At 47.9% G+C, this 21014-nt stretch overlaps 1 protein-coding gene across 6 annotated transcripts in view; it reads left to right on the plus strand.

Moving 5' to 3' along the window:
* Window positions 1-5677: 5677 nt before the first annotated feature.
* mpdz (multiple PDZ domain crumbs cell polarity complex component) overlaps window positions 5678-21014 on the plus strand; it is a 76941-nt gene continuing 61604 nt past the window's right edge. For all 6 annotated transcript variants that reach the window (XM_080023309.1, XM_080023311.1, XM_080023312.1 and 3 more), the window contains exons 1-7: window positions 5678-5780; window positions 9847-9921; window positions 12899-13065; window positions 16826-16957; window positions 18402-18541; window positions 18914-19127; window positions 20618-20740. In XM_080023309.1, the coding sequence (XP_079879435.1) occupies window positions 9906-9921; window positions 12899-13065; window positions 16826-16957; window positions 18402-18541; window positions 18914-19127; window positions 20618-20740 (792 nt within the window). In that variant the 5' untranslated portion in view covers window positions 5678-5780; window positions 9847-9905. The remainder of the gene's footprint in view (window positions 5781-9846; window positions 9922-12898; window positions 13066-16825; window positions 16958-18401; window positions 18542-18913; window positions 19128-20617; window positions 20741-21014) is intronic.

The raw sequence follows: 21014 nt of genomic DNA on the forward strand, positions 1-21014 counted from the left end.
ATAAAGTAGGAATAGAGTTGAATAAGTACAAATCTATATACAGCATTTAGAAAAACAACACCACACCAACATAAACCATCTGTAACTATATGTTGTGCAATGTTTGTGAGCTGAATAATAATAAATATCATGGAATATAAATGTGTACAAGTATTACAGCAATGAGGTGAACACAGTATTAATGAGGTCAGTCCTAGGCTGTGACTGAGTTCAGTGTCCCTGTGGCCTGGGGGAAGAAGCTCTTTCTGAGTCTCTCTGTTCTGGTCTTGTGGCTGCGGAGGCGTCTGCCTGACCGCAGCCACTGCAACAGTCCATGGTTGGGATGGTGGGGTTCCTTAACAACCCTCTTCGCCCTGGACCTGCACCGCCTGGTGTACAGCTCCTGTAGGGGGACGAGTGGCGCTCGGCCGAACGTACCACACTCTGCAGGGCTTTGCGGCCCTGAGGGGAACAGTTCCCATACCAGGCGGTGATGCAGCCTGACAGGAAGCGCTCGATGGCACCAGAGTCGAAGGTTTCCTGGATCTCGGGAGAGACTGAACTTCCGCAGTTGTCTGAGGTGATAAAGGCGCTGCCTCTCCTCCTTCAGAGTGTCCCTTTGAAATCTCCACGTCAGGTCCCCAGTGATGTGTACACCGAGGTACCTGGAGCTGCTCACCCTCTCCGCTGGGGCCCCGTTGATGGTGACGGGGGGGGTGTAGATCCTCTGCTGCGTCCTCCTCAAGTCCACGACCAGCTCCTTGGTTTGGCAGACATTCGGGTAGAGGCGGTTGGCATGGCACCACCGTGTCGGGTCCTCCACGGCCCAGCTCGGCCTTCAATCGCTGACCTCCGCCCGTCACCGGAGCTTCCCCCGAACCAGGTGTTTGTATTTGGCGGCAACGGTGGAAGGGAGGTGGCCTTGCAGTCCTCCGTAAACTGCGTGTAGCAGTGATCCAATGTCCGTTCTCCTCGGGTGGGACAGGAGATGTGTTGGTGGACGTGCGGCAGTTTGAGCTTCGCCGTGCTAAAGCCCCCCGCCCCCCCGCCACGATGAGGACGGCGTCCGGGTGTCTGGTCCGGTGCCTGTTTAGCGCATCACGGAGGTCCGACAGCGCCGTGTCAAATCCGCTCGGGGTCGTGGTGACGACTCAAGTGAAACTAACGGGGGGAAGGTGAAATGGACGACACACGACCGTCAGAAGCTCCAGGTGAGGCGAGCCGGAACGAGAGATCTTCTGATTTCTGAAGCAGACGGCTCTCAAGATACTGACAGGTCGGGTGGTCTTATTTCACAGCTTGTGTGTTAGTAGGTCCATCAGAGACCCAAATGTATGTGCACAGGCCCTGAAAAAGAGACTTGATAATAGGTCCCCTTTAAGTATTCTTATAGCCTCTGAAATTTAAATAGTGGGGGGGGGGGGCGGATTTTTTTGGGTGAATATTATTGAAAGACAATTATATTATAAGATGATTTCCCTCTCTCATAAGAAATCTGAGGCCATGTCCGAAGCCGTTTCAAATTTCAAGTATATTATCAAGGTGCAAATTCCAGGAAAAAAACAAAACATAAAAAGCTTCAAGCACTTCAAAACCTCTCCATGTTGACAAATGAATGGAAATGAACTTTCATCGTCACATTAGAAGCCTGACTTAACCCAGTCATTCCCATGCATTAACCTAGCAAAAAACATTATAATAATGTATATATAATGCATATTATTAGAATGTAAGTTTGATGACGTATGTACGCGAGTCTATTACTCGAACATGTGTATTTACGTTTAATATTTCAGATTTTTGTATTTGAGCAAGGGGGATTGGAGTAAAATGGGAACGATTACAGTAGATAGAATTGGATATTGTGTGATCCTTCCTGAGGTGTGGCTTTAGAATTCTAGCCAGCCACTGACAACCACAAATTAACGCTGACACACACACACACACACACACACACACACACACACACACACACACACACACACTAATGAGGATGTTAAAAAAAGAACAATCCTTCCCTGCCGAGGTATCCATGTTAAATTAGGATATTTTTAAATCCTCCCTGAGGGCAGGCTGGAGGGGCTCTCGTGGCTGTCGATCAGCTGGATTTTTGGACGGGACGACGTCGAAGCGGCTTCATTTTCCAGCCAAAAAGCGATGGACCGGTTTGAAAATAATACAGCGGCGGATCTCTGACCGAAAGGAGCGACAAAATGAGACGCGTTCGGACGAGACGCAGTTTTGAAGATCACCTCCTGCAGGATCCACGGGGAAGGAGTGCCGTACAGTACGTTTGGGATGACGGCGACAGGTCACATCTGGTTGGAGCACCCTACTGCAGCTCTCTTTGGGGTGGGGCTGCGGCGGGCTGATATGTGAGGGATAACGTGCCGCCAGACGGTGGTTACCGCAAAATAACCCCGCCCGGCCGTGGCGCCTTTGGGGGGGGGGGGGGGGGGGGGTTTAGTACGATTCTCAGGGCCTGTGACTGACAGGCCCTTGGACTAACCCTAAAAATAATGGAACATTTGGTCAATTTTTGTGCTGCGAAGTTTGTCTTTTAATTGTTTGAACGCACGTGGTGCAAGCTCCGGAATGAGGTAGGTAGGGTGGAGCCGTCCGGATGAAACGACCACCCGTTACGGACGTTGCATTTGGTCCGGTCACGATTGTCGCCCGATCATTTTGGGTTTACATCCCATCTGCTGCTCTCCGACGCAGACTGTCCGATCATGACTACTGGGGTGCATTTTAGGGCTACGAATCCAATTATGTGTATCATTTGATCGGCGAACACCTGGTAAGTTATAACAAAAATCTGTGTTATCACTGTAAACAGCCGATTTTTATAAATCCTTCAAACTGACTCTTGGATTATATTAATAAATTGTGGCCGTTTCTCGCTTTTTGGGGGCCATATGCAAAATGTTGTTTGGGGGGGCCCCTATTTTGTGAAACTATGGTGGGGGGGCGGATTCCAAACCTCTAAGGTGGGCCAGGGGCGTGCATTTAACATTTAAATGCATCAATGTGGTGCACTTAAAAGAGGAAAAGAGGCTAGATCTGTGAAAAACCCTCCTGAAACTCCTGAAAACTAAACAGGATTTAACGAACCTGCATTACAACATCTCCCAAATAATGCGGAAAAATGAGCCAGGCGCTACATTTTCCTTAATTTTAATTTGAAATGTTAGGATTTAGGAATCAAAATTAACAAAAATTACAACTGATGAATACTAAACATACGAAAATTTCCCTTCCCCCCCAAAAAAAACAAGAAATAAAATTAGGCCATTACACAGAACACACATTCAATAAATTAGGCCATTGCACAGAACAACAGGGCACTTGGCTACCAAGGGAGACAGGTCATTTTAATTAAAAATTAAAATTTTACAAATTATGAAGGCTAAAAATGTCAGCTTGGGGGCCCCCTGGTGGCATCGGGGGCCCTGTGCAACCGCAGAGTCCGCATACAGCGAGAAGCGGCCCTGGTTGCGATCAGTCAAGGCCAAACAATGAAAATGCGCCTTACCTAGAGGGCGAACCACGCCCAAATTAAAAAGCGGTCTCCAACAAGCGAGGGATATAGCTACACCCAGGCGGCGCCTTTTCCGCCCGATCGGCGACCGCGCCTCGCGTCGGCCCCGACGTGGCCCCCGCCTCGGGGCCCAGACGCCTGTTACGCCGGAGGGCTCAGAGGTCAGACGCTGGACCGCCGCCGTAGCGGCACGTGGCGTCCAGCCAATCAATCAAAACCAACGAAAACCGTTGTTCGGGGCCAGGAAACAATACATCAAACGGATAATGGGATGGAGGGTTTTGCGATTGCCTATGCGCATGGATAACGCCGCATGGCGTCGAGCTAACAAGCAGAGAGCGATGGATTCTCGCTTTGCGGCGGATACATTTCATCCCAAACGCCGGCCCTGCCTTAAATTCGATAAGTGCCGCTCCGAAATGGAGCTCCTTAATCCTGTAGAAGGGACGGGGCCCGACGTTCCTTATTTTATTTATTTATTTTGTATCAGCGTACCGTGTCCTTTTCCAAGGTGCTTCCCGTGCTGCTGCTATCTTCCTTGTCTCGCTAAGATAGCGAGCGCCGTGTCACTCTCCGAAAAAAAATAATAAAAAATTTTAATCCCAATTTTCCGTACAGCGATTAAACAATGCTTCACCAAGACACACTCCTGGTCATTATGTACGGTGACCAGACGTCCGGTTTGTCCGGGACTGTCCCGGTTTAAAGCTGCGTGTCCCGTCAGATATAAAAGATGTCAAATACTAAATGTCCTGGTTTTCAGCACAATTATAATAATATTATTATACTTGAAAATGCTGCATGTGCGCAGCGGAAATGCAGACATTAAATATAATGCGAAGACGGCTAAACAACAGCGATAATAATAATGAAATATAGCTGCAGGCAGTAATACACGGGGTCCAGCATAGTCATATGAATTACAATTTCCAGAGTTGCCGTAAAAAGCACCACCCCCCGTATGGACACAGACTACGCCTTACTGAGTTTCCATTGAACGCAGCACCGGCTGATGTAATGACGCGGTGACACGCAGAATTACTACTACAAGCCCGTACGCTTGTTCCGCGTTACACTTTATCCTGAAAAATGAGAACGTCATCCTTCCTGATGGAAAGGGCTGTGGTGCGTGCATAAACCCATACATGTGCGTGCGGCACACCTAAGGGTCCCGGTTTGGAAATGTGGTCAACCCGTGGAACCTGTTCTACTCGCTGCCGATTCATGGGCGGGTATAATTCACGGAGGGGAATTGGCAGAAATGGAATATAATATTCCTAAGTAGGTTGTAGTTGGTGTACAACCCCATGAAAATAAGAATCGTGTCTCTGTCACCTTAGAATGAGGCGTTTTTATCTACGTAGGGAGCGGGTCCTCTTCCACGGCGGCCGCCATGTTGCACCGCCATGTTTCCACGGTAGCCCCGCACGGACAAGCCAGACAACGGCTCTTTTGCCAGTTTCCAGGGGCCGCCATGTTGCACATCCATGGTAAGGGGTGTTCAGTTGGCTGCGATCTGCAACCCGCCACTAAATTCTACACCCTGCACCTTCACTACTGTGATGGTGTTTGGATCATTTTGTTCAATGCAAAAGAAAAAAAAAAGTAGAAACAACTGAAGAACCATGTTGTGAATGTTTCCCATGTGCAACTGTCTGGTTTGTAATGTCCGGATGACAATGAATAATGAATAATAAATGACATAAAAATAACCAAACAAATAGATTGATAAATGCATGAAATGAATGAATAAACCAAGATAAATAAATGAATGAATACATTAATTACTAAATAATATGAAAAAATTAATGAATATATACATTAATAAACGAATAAATACATGAATAAATTAATACATGAAGAAATATATAAATATAATAAGTGAATTAATAAAGAACCACATTTATAAATAAATAAATAGATAAAGAAAGAGACAAATACATTCATTAAGTAATGAATAATCAAATAAATGTAAAATAATATAGAAAATTATAAAATGCTCGTATATGAGAATGTACTTGGCCGAATAAACAGATTCTGAGAACCGGGCCGACACCGGGCCGTCCCTTCACCCCGAAGCCGCCAAGCGGCGCTTGAGGCCCGGCCTCAGCTCCCCGTCCCTCCCGCTGAGAGGGGAGGAAAAAAACAAAACAAAACCACCCTCCAGAGCGGATCAGGTTACAAAGACGCCCCCATCTTTAAGCCGCTCGCCCGGACTGACTGGAGCACGGGACGCGGTGGAAGTGGCCTCAACTCCCATGTAAGTTGACGATACTGGGTTTTATTGGCTTTTTATGGCTTTTTCGTTGGGATTAATGACGGGAAACAGCGCGGAGCGCTCCGTCCCGGCGAGCGGGACTTCGCCGCCCCTCACGCCGCTCCGCCGCCCCGGGGGGATCCGGCTTCTCGGCTTTGGTTTCTAACGGTTTTTTTTTTGTTTTGTTTTTTTAATCCGGGTCCTGGCGGCTGTAATGGCTTCTCCGTCCGCGTTCGAGGGTTATTCGTTGACTGCGGATACTCGTGGAGGACGCCGGTGCTCGGGGTTCATGTTGCGGGAGAAGCCTGTTGCTTGTCCGGGGGGGGAGAAGGAGGAGGAGCCCGGTAAAGCGGATTGCCCCCAAACAACAACAACACGGTAGTCAACCGTTGGGAACCCACGAGTTAAAACAAAAATAGGGATGCCCCCCTGTCTACCCGACGTCCGTGCTGTTTTTAAAGCGGATTTGTTGACTTTGTTCCGTTTTAATTGGCTTTCGTTGACGCCGCGGTCAGCAGCGGTCATCGCCGAACGACTACGTCGCTTAGAATATGGGCATTGAAGTGGTAATCCGTGAGGTTATTTTGATTAAAGCAAAACAAAAAACACACAGTGCCATCTTTGACGTTTGGTTCCTGTTTACTGAGCAGGTACTTCGCGAGAAACCTCCATTCAGTGTGTTGGAGCTGTAGGCGCTCCTCTATATTCTGTTGACGTTGTTGGTGGCGGGGTCCGCCGCCTTGTGCCGGACAAGGATGCGAACCCGCCCCCCCCCCCACAAAAAAATATCCAAATGTTTGTATTGTAATCCCTGACAAGTTTATGGGTTACTACCTGAAATCCACATCAAATAGTATGACCTTTACAAAGGAGAAATCTACATTTTGAGGACACGTCCTTCGAATATATTGGTATTAAAGTGGTAATCCGTGAGATTTAGCTGGAACAAATCCCATGTTTGATATTTATCTCATGTTTACTCACCTGGTACTTCATCAGCGCATAAGAGCGATAAACGCTCTACACGCTGTCTACATCGTTGGTGGCGGGGTCCGCCAATGTTTGTAGGGTGTTTGTAGCGTAATCCACCCAGACGGACAAAATTATGGATTTTCACCGAAAATCAATACAAAATAGTACGACGGAAGTGACAAAATTAAAAAAAACAACCTACTTTACGAATGGGCAGAATCATCTAAGAATCTGGATTTAAAGTGGCAATCCCATTTGGGATATTCGTGCCATATTTATTTAGCCGGTACTTTCAAGCCCCCCTCAATTTATTTGTGTCATTGCTGGTGGCGCGGTCCGCCGCCAATGCAATTACCTCGAGGGTAATTCACCCGCCGCAGATCAATTTATGGATTACCACTTTAAATCCGCGCGAGATGGAACGACCGTGACAAAATGACGACAACTCCATCCTCCCGTCCTTGGAGTTTTGTTTATCGTTGCTCCCACGAGGAGCTTGCGTCCCCCGAGGCGTTACCGGACGATTTTCACCAAAAAAAACAAAAAAAACAAAAAAAAAAAAGAGCGAACGGAAGTCAATCATCAACGAACCCCGATTCAACTCCGCTTCGGCCCTCACGCCACGCGAATCACGTTGTGATCGTGCGGACGGCTTTGGGGAGCGGGGGACGAGATATGTGGGATTTCGGGGGTTTGTGACATCACGATATCGTCAAAGCCCGTCTCCGCGACCGCGTCAGTTGGGTAACGCAACTTTTTGAACGCAAAGTGAATATCCGGGCCTCCCCTCCCCAGCGCCCTACCTGATAATCACCTATAATCACGTAATGTCCTGACGCATGAGGCCTAATGGCCCGACGCTTCATCAATATGAATTATTGACGCTCTTGCAAATTCGCCGGGAAGATAGAAGGACCTGCTAAGTGTGAACATTAGTCATAAACAAAGAACTTAACCGCCCTGATTTGTGCCCATTGGGTTGTAAAGGTTCGACTCCTAACAGCAGCATTACGCCTCGTTGCCAAACGGTTGTTTTAAGCATCATAATTTAGTGCCCGAGCGACGCGTTACAAGGATCAGAAGTCGTGGAAAGGAAAAAAAAAATGAAACGGCTTTTTGCCCGTTGATTAAAAAAAACGCTCGCGGGTTTGTCGACATTTACGCGGTTCCTGAAATGTAGACCCAAGCCGCTCTATAAATCTGTTTTGTTTTTTTTTGTTTTTCGAACCGCGTTTTTTTCTCCCGCTTAGAGCCAGGCGCGCTGTGAAAGCGTTTTTATTCCACTTAAAATCGATGAATAATGGCAACTAGCGCTTGGGTCTCAGGATCAGTTGCCTCAGTGCTTGTACTCTGGATTCAACTAATTGTCATTGCACAATCTAAATTGCGAGGCTGCACCAATTCGCCGGTTGCGGCGGGGCAGCAGCTCTGTGCTGCTCAGACCAAGCTGGAGTTTCACTCTGAAAGGTAGAGACGAAAAGGTTCGACGGGGAGAAAAAAAAGGTTCGGGGGGCGGGGGAGGAGTCGTTCCGTTTGACTTTGTTCGTTCCAGTCGGTGAAACGAGGGAGGACTTCCTGTACGAGGGTCGAAAGAGTCGGCTTGGGCTTGTCATCGTTCAAGAATTATTTCATTCTGTCAGCGTGATTTATTTTTGTGCAACGCAAAGTCTTAGTCAGATTGAGTCATTTTTTTTTTTTTTTACTTTAATTTAGTCCTCAGCCTTTATTTTCACTTTTAAGATTTGCACGCCGACTCCTTTTTTCCGGCGTGACCCGACTCATTTCAAAGATTTGTTCGCGAATCTCGCGTCGCTATCTCTTAACACGGCGTAATAATAAGAACGGTTGTACGGGTTTTGCGACATCTGAGCGGTAAACAGAGCGGTTCCTGGTGTTGTTAAAAGTCTTCCGCGGCAGTGCAACGATTGGGAAACGGTAAACAACATGGGCGTCTGCGCCGCACGTCATTCCCCCCCCCCCCCCCCCCGACATACCCTGCGTGATTGTTGCGGGGCGTGGGCCTCCGCCACCTCAGGTCACGCATGTCACAAAAGCACGGGCAAAGCCACTTAATCGAGTGCCCTTGGGCATGGGGGTTGCCAGGTGTTAATCCATCAATAAGAGCATTAAGGGCCCTTCGCATAGGACGCGCCTGCGCTCTGAAAGCCCCTTTGGTCAGATATAAGGCAACCTTGATGGACGCCCAATAATAGCATGTGCGACTCAATTAAACCCTGAACCGCCGCCGCCACCACTGGGACACCGGTTGCTCTCTCACGGTATTCCACCGAGGCGTCGCCTTGAGGATCAGGGAGTTTATTTCCAATCGGAATCCCCTTTTCCATTTCACGAGGAATTTGTCGTGGCGAGGGGTCGCTGCGTTGCTGTGCAGACGAGTGTAAAAATAGCTCAAGTCCGACGAAACAACCGAAAAGATAGTAATTGCCAAATACACAAAAATAAAGAACAGAAATAGGTAAACATGTAAAAACGCAAGAAAAAAGGTGTGATTCTCTGCACAGGATACATTACAGGCATCCAAGGTGTACATTCCTGCTATTTAACTACTAAGTGATTGTAGTTTCTACAATGCACGAGGGTTGTTATACGGTGATTGATCCATCTTCTAGTTGGTGTTCAGGTTTATTGCACATGATCAATTTTAATCCTTTATCTTTGTCATTTTTTTAATAGCTTTTTGTCAATTTTGAGGTTCATATCGATTGTCATTAGGTTTATTGTACATTTACGGTTTATTTCATTGTTTAGGTTTTCATTTTTTAAGGTTTGTTGTACATGCATTTTTTTTCTGGTCTTTACTTTTTGGGGGTTACTTTTGAGGTTGATATTTGTTGTTTATCTTTCGGTTCATCGCATGTTGCCATTTTATTTCTTTGTCCATTTTTTTTTATTCAAGTACTTTATTAATTTTGCCCATTTTGTTATTGGAGCTGTTGTGCGCTGAAATCCCCCCCCCCGCCCCCGGAGAATAGAGCATCCGTGCATCCTGATGGGAAGCAGCCTCTCGCTGCCAAAACAAACAATTTGAACAGAAACGATTTTAAGAAATTACCCCACAATGCATTGTGCTTCCCAGGTGCTGGAGAAAGGAAGCGCTCGGAGCCTTTTTCTAACGGGGCGGCTGTCGTTGACAAGATGATCGAAACAATGGGTGAGTGGTCGTTATTAACCCAGTTATTTGCATATGGGCCTGGGATTTGAAGACGAGAAATTTGGAATTTTTTTTTTAATTTTATTTGTGGTTTTTAAAGAAATGCCCCTTCCACCACCACCCACCCTCCCTCCCTCCCTCCCGGCCTTAACACACAGAAGATAACGCCGGCCGTTATCAGTTCCCAGCGTCTGCTCCTCTTCGAGAGCGCTCTGTCTTTCCACACACACACACACACACACACACACACACCCCCACCCACTCATTATTCATGCTGAGACAAGAGCAACCAAAACAACGGTTTTGCTTTGGGAAAAAAAAAAACAAACAAACACACAAAAAAAGAAAATCTGTCTGCCGAGGCTTACTGGGCTTGTTTACAGCGTCTGTTCCAACGGCAAGGAGGTCTCTCGGTGTTAAAATGAATAAAATAGAACCAGAAAAAAAAAATAGAAAATAAAAAAAAAAGAGGGGGCCCCGGCACGCCCCCGCGCATGGCCTATTAGGTGTTAGTCACAGATGGCGAGTCGCGGAAATTGTACCGTCCACGTCCGGGACCACGTCGGGCTCCGCCCCGTGCGGTAACAAGCTGATCTGGAGGAGCTTATTTAGGGTCCAGCAAGTAAACTGTGGAAAGCTCTATTCACATTCCACCCACCCCGCCCCCGCTCTGGGCCCCTGTGTATCCCTCCACTGACCCAGCAGCAACTGGGGGGAAAAAAACCCCCAAAAAACACAAATAACTGAAGGACTGGTTTGTATTCCGTGCATTGGAAATTTCGGGGTCTCGCTTCCTTTCTCTTGTGGTAAAAGAGCCCAGAGCGACACGACGCCGATGCCGGCAGCGCTACCGAGCAGCCCCCAGGCGACGACGGGAAGTGGGCGCTCTCTCGCTCCCACTCTTAAAGGATCGCTCCTTTTCCCAACCCCGGCCCTTTTAGTCAAATGTTGGCGTCGCGCGTTATTCCCAACACGGCACCACAGTGTGATGCCGGATATTTTACTTTTTTGGGGGCGGCTTCAACCTTTGCCCCATCGGACCGCATAGACGGGCGAGTGTGGGTGGACAGTAGGGAGCCACACCCACGCCTTACTGTTTCGAGTCCACCGCGATGTAGCCAAAATCACTGATTTGAGGAAGTGCAAAAAGCCTGATTTAAACGCGTAGTTTGCCGCCGTAAAAGACCGTCCGACGATATCTTCAGCCTTGAACGTCACACAGTCGACGCCCCATCTGACTGCGCTGAAGCACGATGAGTCGCGGCGCGCAGACCTGTCGCGATAGTCACTATCAACTCATCCGACCATATTGGACACGACCTAGATCATTTTCTGACCTCGATAATCGCCCGCTGTGTTTACATGCGTGTTTGTTCACATAAGAATGTCACCATCGTTCCAGCCAGAGAAAACAGTAGGGTTTCCCCCCCCAACCATTATAAGACTTCTTCCCCCACGGCGCCGGGGAGCGACGCCCGCTAGTGCCGAGTATCGAAACGCGACAACCTAAACGGTGCCACAAGCGAAGGAAGAACCCCCCCCCCCCCCCCGAAATCACGATCTCCGTCTCATCTTTTGGAGTTTTCACAGGGGCCGCGACCATAGTCCCTGGCTGAGTTTTAATGGACGCTGGGATCCACGGCGGGCTCACTGCCACTGTACAGGTGCTGCGTTCAAGTCACGTGGGAATCTACGATAAAAAACAACTTGCTGCTCGTAACGGTTTAGATCCGTAACTACTGTATTTATATTTGAACTTACGGGAAAAATTTTTGGAAATTGCTTTGAACCCAAGTGCCAGCTAAATTACGTAATGTAGTCTAAATGTTGAAAAAAAAAAAAAGTTAATAAAAATGGAAGGAATTGTGTCACAGTTCATACATACGGTATATGTAATGCAATAAATGCAAATACAGATCAAGAAATACTACAATCTAGTGTATTAAGGTTTAAAATAAATATATCTGAGCCATGAATGCATTTCTAAATCCACAAATAAATAATGTATTACTTTCATTTTGTAAACCATTTTACAAATGAGTGTCACTGAGCCGAATTAACAGGAAAGAAAAAACAAAAAAACTAACTGCGAGAAACTACGCTGAGACACTTTGCTGTCATCTGATCCCGCTGCTTCTGTCCCCCCCGTCTGTGTTGCACCGTGGTTCAGCAGCGCACACACCTAAAGCCCGAGAGACCCTTTTGTGTTGTGTGGTTTAATTTTGTGTTTTTTTGGGGGATTTAACCAGCTCGCCAAAAGCAGTGTTTTAATTTTACTTATTATTATTATTTTCTTATAATGTCTCTTTAGGGAACGGAACCGTGCATAACGGGGACACTTCCTGTGACTCCCTCTCCGTGCGTAAGATGCAGAAAGTAACGCAGTTTTAATACTGCTCAAGTTTTTCCTCTTAAATAAGAAAAAAGAAGCGATAAGAGTACCGTTAAAGTACCCCATCGATAAGCGTTCCTCCGTGCCCCGCCCCCACACTGTCGTTTTAGAGCTTTTATTTTGAGGAACGGGGGCGCACGGAGCGAAATATATTTATGATTCCCCTTATTTATAATTCCCCGTTGAAGAGTTATCCCAGTGCATTGTGTAAGCTTCTATCCGTTTGATCCCGCTATTGTGATGCACGCTGACTGACAAGAAACAAACCCCCAAAAACAAAACACACCGCTCGACTTGAATCTCAGTCCACGGACGGGTTTTGGATTTGACTCCTCGACTTTCAGGGGGGCAGCCCCAGAACCAGCGTTTCCAAAAAAAAGCCAAAACTACATCCTCGAGCAAACGTTTGATCTGAAACTTCCCTTTTGTAACGAAAACACCCAGACAAAAACACCTCAGTTTGTTCTCTCTGTACAATGTCGGCATGCTGTTGACATGATATTCCTGTCTGACGTCACCCCCATCCCCATCACCCTCCACCCCCGGCCGGGCTGATCTGTCACTGAAATATGCGACGGCTTGCAGACACGCAGCGTGCCTTGCAGGCGGTGGAGCGTCTCCAGGCCAAGCTGAAGGAGCGGGGGGAGGTGCCCACCGAGGAGAAGCTCAGCCTGCTGCGGTCGGTGCTGCAGAGCCCCCTGTTCCACCAGATCCTGGCCCTGCAGAAGTCCGTCCAGCACCTCAAGGACCAGGTAGCGCTTCCGTCCCGGGGCGATATGAGTAACACGGTGCACGACCTCGGACGCCCACGGGCCTCATGTGACTGTGTTTGACAGACGTTGCTTGGGTGGCATTTACAACGGAGGAAAAAAAAATTTATGTTGGTTGATGAAATGCCCGCCAGGGGTTTTCTTATGTTCCTCCCGGTCCCTAGCTCCTGGCGTGGTTCAAAAGTGTAAAAGCTGACCACATGTACCACACACACACACACACACACACACACACACACTACAGTATCCAAGTGAAGCTAAGCACATTGCAGCCTCCTCTACCCCGAGTACAGGGGCTCCCACGCTACAGTGAGAGGACCCCTCATACGCCCTTCGCCAATGATGACACCAAACATTTAAGAGGCCATTTTACCCACGTAGCTGCTCATAATAGCCCCAGGAACTGTCCCGCCACCCCCTCCCGTCGCATTCGGTAGCGGCACGCGCTTTCCATCAATTTGCGGGGGGGGCAACAGAACGTGACATTGGAACGGCCGAGGCGCTCGTCGTCAATTAAGGGGAGCAGCGTTTGTACCGTGTCGCGTGGAGGCCGTTGATAAGATTCAGGAAAGAAGCTGAAGCGCAGCGGCGCTTCCCGGCCAGAGACCAGGGTGGGTTCGGTAAAGAGGGCGAGGCAGCGCCAGCAGAGCCCCCGAGCCCCCCCTTCTGTCTGGTGGCCCTCCGCAGGGTTGGGCGCTCACTCACCGTCACTCCCCGCACGGATGACCGCTGGCCGTAGCTGCCCTAAAAACAACCTTCCTGAGGGCACGGCGCGGCGCTCTGTGCACCGGCCTCAACGAGTGATGAGGTCTGGCTCTCTGCTTGAGATTCGGCTCCAAAGTTATTCTTTTGGCCTAAAGAATTGGATCTCAAACTGGGGATCCCAGAAAGTGATTTTTTTTTTATTTTTAGTATTTCCTCTTTGGCAGAGAAATGACATGAAGTGTAAATCAAAACCATTATTTGGAGCTGGAGTAATCATTTTCAGTTTGTGAGTTGAAGACTCACCCTTCTGCCGGAGTGACTCCCAGCGCCCGAGTCATTTCGATAGTAGTTCGCGCCGAACTAATCGCTTGCGATTGAACATAATCTTGCGTCACTTGTTTCAACTACGACGTCTCCCAGATGAAGAGCAGAAAATATATACAATTAAATGTTATTAGGTCTTCGGACAGGACGACTGGAGGCAAAACAGCGGTAGATAGACTTACAAATACAAATAAGCCCACTACCATTTTGGACAACTAACTGACCTTTGGAGCCAACTGTCACTGAGTGCAGGCCGAAACGTCGTTCAAGGCAGTTTTTTTTAAATCTTTTCCCTGTTTAACTCGGAGAGACTGAACGTGAACGCAGACCGTCCTTGATGCATTTGACGCTGGCCTTGTCGGCTCAGTGTTGACCTTCAGTTTAACAGCCGAGGCTCTCGACCTAACAGCGGCTGAAAGCCGGAGGGGGCCGCGGGGCCACAAAGCCATTGAGGAAACCGCAGGAGTGCCGTCGAGGAGCTTTTACAAGCGGCCGCGCAATCAAGGGAGGGGAGTTCATAATAGGCCGCGGCTCTCAGCGCGGTGGCCCCGTGGGGGAGGGGGACCCCCAGCCAAATGATTAATAGTTCCAACTTCGCTGTCGTTTCATTCACACGACGTTGGACGCCGCGCGACACAACAACTGTTTCGGTCCCCGCGTCAATGTTATGTTACCGTGCCATGTCTTTGTGACATCACAACTGCCCACCCCCCCCTATTAACAGCTGAACGTGGCTGAAAAAAAATAAAAAATAAAAATAGGCTGAGTCTCTCTTCGCCGAGTTAGGGCAGACGGTTAGGTCTTTAAAACCTAAAAAAAAAAAAAAAAAAGGGGGGGGGGGGGGAAGACAAATCACGATCGATGGCGGGAGGAACGGGCAGGAATGCAAACCGGCAACTCGCCTCGGGGAGGCTCCCGACAACGGGGAAAAACGGGTGACTCCGGACGCGTCTCCGCCCCCTCGAGGAATGGAATACGCCAAGGTAGGAGAACCGTGGATGTACCAAGGGGCCGAAAGTCTGTGCTTGAGGCGCAGAAGCGAAAGGTATTTGAGCTATGCAGGCGGAGGCAGGGATGGATATTTGGCTGTTTCTTTCCTTTGACCACCACCCTCGTTGGAATTCACATTATTAAAGCCCGGCCGACCTCGCCGGTAGATGTGTGCATTCCTCGGCGTACTCACTGATTCCATGTCTGACTTTCACTGCACAAAAGTATGTCGGGGCAGTTATCGTAGCTCCCGATCGTAACTCCCCCCCCCCCCCCACGCATTCCAGCTTTTAAGTCCGATATCCCAACGGCAACTTGCCGTGGAAGAATTTCGCCAAAAAGCCCCGAGACGCGGCTTGCCTGACCGCCTTCAAGCAGAACCAATTTGGGGAGAGGCCGCCTGTTTTGTTTCTGTTTGCAGACACGAGCCAGACGGCCAAACAAGAGAGACCGCTCCCTCCTCCTCGGCCAGGGTCTGGCGCGCGTTGCCCCGGCGACCCGCGCACCAATTGGGGGGGGGGGGGGGGGGGTGGGAGAAAGAGGCCGCCGGGGCCGCCGGCGTGTGAAGCGGGGCAGAAACAATTTCTTAAATGTGCAAGAACCAAACTGGAACTTTAATCCTCTTAGCCGGGGCCCTGGCTCGCACAGCTCACGCATGGGCTGTGGAACCCCGTGCTACGCCACCTCGGCTCGGCCGAGGGGGTTTGTTTTGGGCGTCGGCACAGCGCGGTCAACCGGGGGAGGGGGGGGGTGTTGTTTGCAGAGTCCAGGCCTGAACAGTAGATAAAGAGGGGCGCACAGCGCAGGACGCGGCTCTTAAAAGTTGAGAGTCGACTCGCAAAGTTTTTAAAGGACGGCCGATCCTGACAACGGCATATTTCATATCTCGGACAAGGCACAGAGTGCATATAAAAGCCCCGTCCCCCCCTTCCGACGGAATCAAATTCGGATGGTCATAAGCCGCACGCCCTTTAGCTAATGAAATCGGAAAAAACGCTCTTTTATAGAGTTGTCTCAGTCATGTAATTCATCCGTCACACAAAGTGAAGTCATTGCGGGCAATTAAAAAGCGGAGCGCACGGAGGCGTCCAGATGGCCGCTGATGCCGCTTTCCGCCGCACCACCATGGAAATATCGCGTTTGGAGCGGAGTCATTGTTGGAACATCAGCTCGGAGCCATTATCTCCTGAAGGATTAGGCTGCCATTTAATCCATCCCATAGACCCGTCTATCTAATCATAGAGGGATAACAAACTATCTGGCGGCAGCGCCGCCCCCCCTCCCAACGCCTTCAGACATCTAATCTTGAGAGTTGGTGCCCGGCCTTAAAACTCGCTAAATGTCACAAAATAAAGGGATAAATATGAATCATTACAGTTTTTAGTGCAAACTTTTAATTGTGTTTGATGGGCGTCGTTTCCAGCGATTGCAGCTCTTGTCAAGGAGCGGCGTTTCCAAAAGACGAACAGCTGTTTCCCCTGAACGGCAGGATGAAAATCCAATAGACAAAATAATAGACGTTTTATTTCCAACCCGATCGACGTGTTATGTCCAAACCTCCATTAGACATCCTTTTTATTGACGTTGTCGACAATGGCTTTCACAAAGCGGCAATGACCCAGCTCACGGGAAGGCTCCGGGCCCAGGGCGAAATATTGGCATTTTCTGGAAAAATCACCGCGAAAAAGAAAATCACCCTCTTTGTATGTTTTGGGGATTCCAGGAAGCTCCTGCCACGGCGCTCAAGCCCAACGGAGGCCGTCTTTCCTGCGCTGACATTTCCAGTGTCCCGCCCGCAAACTGCAAAGCATCTCCACCCGGAGAATTTGAACAAACCATCCACTCCATGGCACAGGTACTCCCAGCCGCGGTTTTTATGTAGTTACTGTATGCTAGCCAGAGGCCTCCTCCAATAGTTTACAACTGAGCCATTTAAAACTTAGAGATTTGCCTTTTTTCCCCCCCTCAACCCAAGCCTTTACTAAAATGTTGGTTCACATCATAAATAACTATAGTAAAAACTAAGCACTTTACTGTTGCGAAACTTGCCACTCAGCTGCAACTTCTCACCGCACTTTGACCCAACCAAGTCCAATGGGGCAAACTTTTCCAACCTTTAAAATAAAAAAATGCTCAATCCCATTTTGTAAAATGGGAAACTCAGTTATTAGATGGTCAAACTGCGCACTTAAAATCTTTTTCCTGACAAAATCAGCTGTTTTGGCTACAGCTGCACTAACGTCAGACTAGAAACAGGAAGTTGCTTCGCTTCCTACTGAACCTGCTGTGGCCAACTTCACGCTCTGGACCCTAATAATTACATGACGTGAAAACGTGATATTACGGATTATTGAAAGCAATGTTCGAAAACACGCCGCCCCATTGAACCACAGCGAGGATCTGCAGCAGAGTGGTAAGTTTCTCAAAGCGCTCAGCCAGGTCATTGCCATGATGGAAACCAAACAATCTTCCGAGATCTGGGCTGAAAAATAGCGAACCCATCCTTTAATGTTCACATTGACTCCCGTCACTGCCGAGCCCCTTTTGATAAATTACCCATGTGACCCGCCATTTATTCACCGTCGCAGGCTCGCTTGTCAAGAAGTGACGGGCAACACCCACTTAGGTGAAACAAACCTTCTTGACGATCATTCTGTTGAGCAAGTCGGCCGCCCGTGTAGAAAAACACCTTCCCTTCTGAGTTTAAATGCTTGTTATTTTGGTCCTCATCTACTTTTTAATAAGTTTGAGGTTTTTCCAACATTAAATAAAAAATGTGAAATAAAAAAACCCAGTGTCTTGACAGGTGGACATCTCACCACGGTGACGTAATAATAAAAAAAAAAATACCAAGATGGGACAAAAAAAATAGAATAAATACAAAATACATTAAAATAATAGATAGATTAATCATTTATTATATCAATATATTACAAATAATATTTACTGCTTAGTAGGGAAAATTGTTTACTAACATTTTTTCATTTGGAAAAACATGGAATTGGACGGAGGTGGCCTTTAAATGTTAAACATCCAAATAACCACAATGCGCCGACATTTTGCCCTCCTTAGACACATTTTTTCTAAGATAATCCTCGAGGATACCGTTTAAAGTGTTCGACCATCTAAACATCCAGCGTTTTTTCTCTCGGCAACACCGCAACCAGCTTTTATTAAACGTGATACCCCGAGACATCCAAAGACGGCACTTCAAACCCATCCCTGACGGCTTGGACGCCGCCCGGGAGCATTAGCGGAGGTCGAGGTGTATTTTGATTGGATTACCCTTCGGCCACTAGGGGCGCTGTGTGACTCACGTGGAGCTGGTGAAGCCGGCGGCCGGCGGCCTGGGCTTCAGCGTGGTGGGCCTGAAGAGCGAGAACCGCGGGGAGCTGGGAATCTTCATCCAGGAGATCCAGTCCGGCAGCGTGGCCGACAGGTGAGGGCACTGGGGCGAAGGAGTAATAAAAAAAAAATATATATATATATATATTTAGACATGAAGAGATATCACATACTTATTTCATATGTAATATGCAATTCCCACTTGGCAATGCAGGGCTCTGCCTCAAAATGTATTTGAGTTTTGGTGAGAGTGTTTTCCATGTTTAAAAAAAACAGTATTCCACGTTAACAATGCCTTTAAATTAAATTTCGATGAAGATTATTTTGTGTTTCGGTTCTCAAGAATCAAAGCCATTGAGCGGCTGTAACTCCATGCACTGCTTTTTTAAAAATAGAAGATCTTTGCTTCGATTTGAATTTGGGTAAATAAAAAAAATATATATAATTGCGGTTGATCCCCCCCCAGCGACGGGAAGCTGAAGGAGGCCGACCAGATCCTGGCCATCAACGGGCGGCCGCTGGACCAGTCGGTGAGCCACCAGCAGGCCATCTGCATCCTGCAGGGGGCGTCGGAGCACGTGCAGCTCACGGTGGCCCGCGGCCCCATCCCCCAGCTGGCCAGCCCCGCCGTGTCCCGCACCCCCTCTGCCGCCAGCACGCTGTCCGCCACCTCCAGCGCGGTAAGACACCGTGCTGAGGGTTATTGCACCACTGCTGACTCCGATCGGTCGGTGGTCAGCGTGTCAGCCAACTCTGAACAACGACCCCTGATCTGTTGATAACGGATCCTGTCACAGGAAACCACTTCCCCAGCCTGGTTTTTACGTCCCTCCTTCCACGTCGCCTACATGCTTTTTTATAATTCACCCCACACATGCAAAGTGAATAGCGCACCCCCCCCCCCCCCCCCCAAAAAACCTTTATTTTTGTATTCTATTTTATCCTGTTTCATTCCCTGAAAACATGAAACAAATTGCGTGGACAAATTAAGCATTGTAGTTTCATCATTCATTTTGCGGGCTTGATTTAACAATATATTACATCGCAGCGGGGCCACATTAAAGTGGCTCAGGGGTTGAAGTCCCAGGCCTTGGTTTGAGACCCCCCCCCCCCCGAGCATAAAAAAGGTGATACTGGCATGTTGATAATACTAAGAGCAATAATATTAAATACATACATAAAACCAATAAGCACATGAATATAAAAAAAAAAAAACAATAATATATATATATAAAAATAATAAATATTTATTATGACATATTTCCAGTTTACAAACACTTGTGAACACCGGTTGAATTTATTTGTTTTTTCGCCGCCAACACATTAAATTGTGTCCAATGAAATCAGCATAAAGTCACGCTCTGTTACACATACACACAAGAAACCAAGTCTCTCACACACACACACACACACACACACACACACACACACACACTTGACATGCAAACAGATGCGATTCTCCTTGTCGCGGCGCAATTCGGCAATCTGCCGCCACGCATGGCCGCTGGAGCGTCGCGGAGCCGAACACCCACGATGCCGAGCGGCAGATTACTGCCGACTCAGCAGAAACCTAATGCGGGCGCTTTCATTTTAATTAGAATTCCCCCCACCCCCCCTCCTTTAATGGTGTTACCGATTATGTCATAGCTCAAAACATCATCCTCCTCCGCAGAACAAATAATACCCAAAATGAGGCTTCATTACAATTAGAGTCTATGGGTGTCCTTTAAACAGTCCCAAACATATGTTATTATGAAAACACTGTTTTCCCCCCCGCGCCTTGGAAATAGTTTGATTACAGTGTTCTAGTGTAAATTGTTTGTATACTTTTTTCATATTCTATTATTATATGTTATGTATTTGTTGTGATTACAAATGTAATTACAATATGCATAGTCATTTGGATGATATGTATTTTTTTTATTTAAACGTTTGGGGGGAAAAAACTGTGTTCAGCTCCAACACACTTTCCTCCTGATAACTACATTCAAAAAAATGTATTTATAGGAAACTAACTACATGCTTATGATTAAATTGTCGTGGTAATCACAATCAATAACAAGATAACTTCATTGATCCCCAGGGGCAGGGGGGATTCAGGTGAAAGTTGACAGAAAACAAAAAACAATTTAAAAAGTAAATGAAATACGTTTACCCTCTCGCCCCCTAGTGGCAGCACGTGGAGACCATCGAGTTGGTCAACGACGGCACCGGTCTCGGCTTCGGCATCGTCGGGGGGAAGACCACAGGGGTCATCGTCAAGACCATCCTCCCCGGAGGCATCGCCGATCAGGTGATACAAAAAAAAATTTGATTTATTTCTGAGCTACGAGTCGCCCGCGATCTGGTGCGTTAAAGGCTTCGCGTTGATGCACGCGTGGAGGTTTATCTAACGCTATCAGGGCATTGAAAGTAGTAGGCGTGGACTTCTCGGGAGGATGGGTTCACCGTTTTTCAACCCAGGCCATCAAACGCTAGTCTATTGCCAAAACGTACCACTCTGCTGCGTCTCATTGTGCATCAATGCAGTCCAGTGTTGGAGAAACTATGCGGCGTCCTCAGCACAC

The sequence above is a fragment of the Zeus faber genome (assembly GCF_960531495.2).
Source record: "Zeus faber genome assembly, chromosome: 22".
Taxonomy (NCBI): Eukaryota; Metazoa; Chordata; class Actinopteri; order Zeiformes; family Zeidae; genus Zeus; species Zeus faber.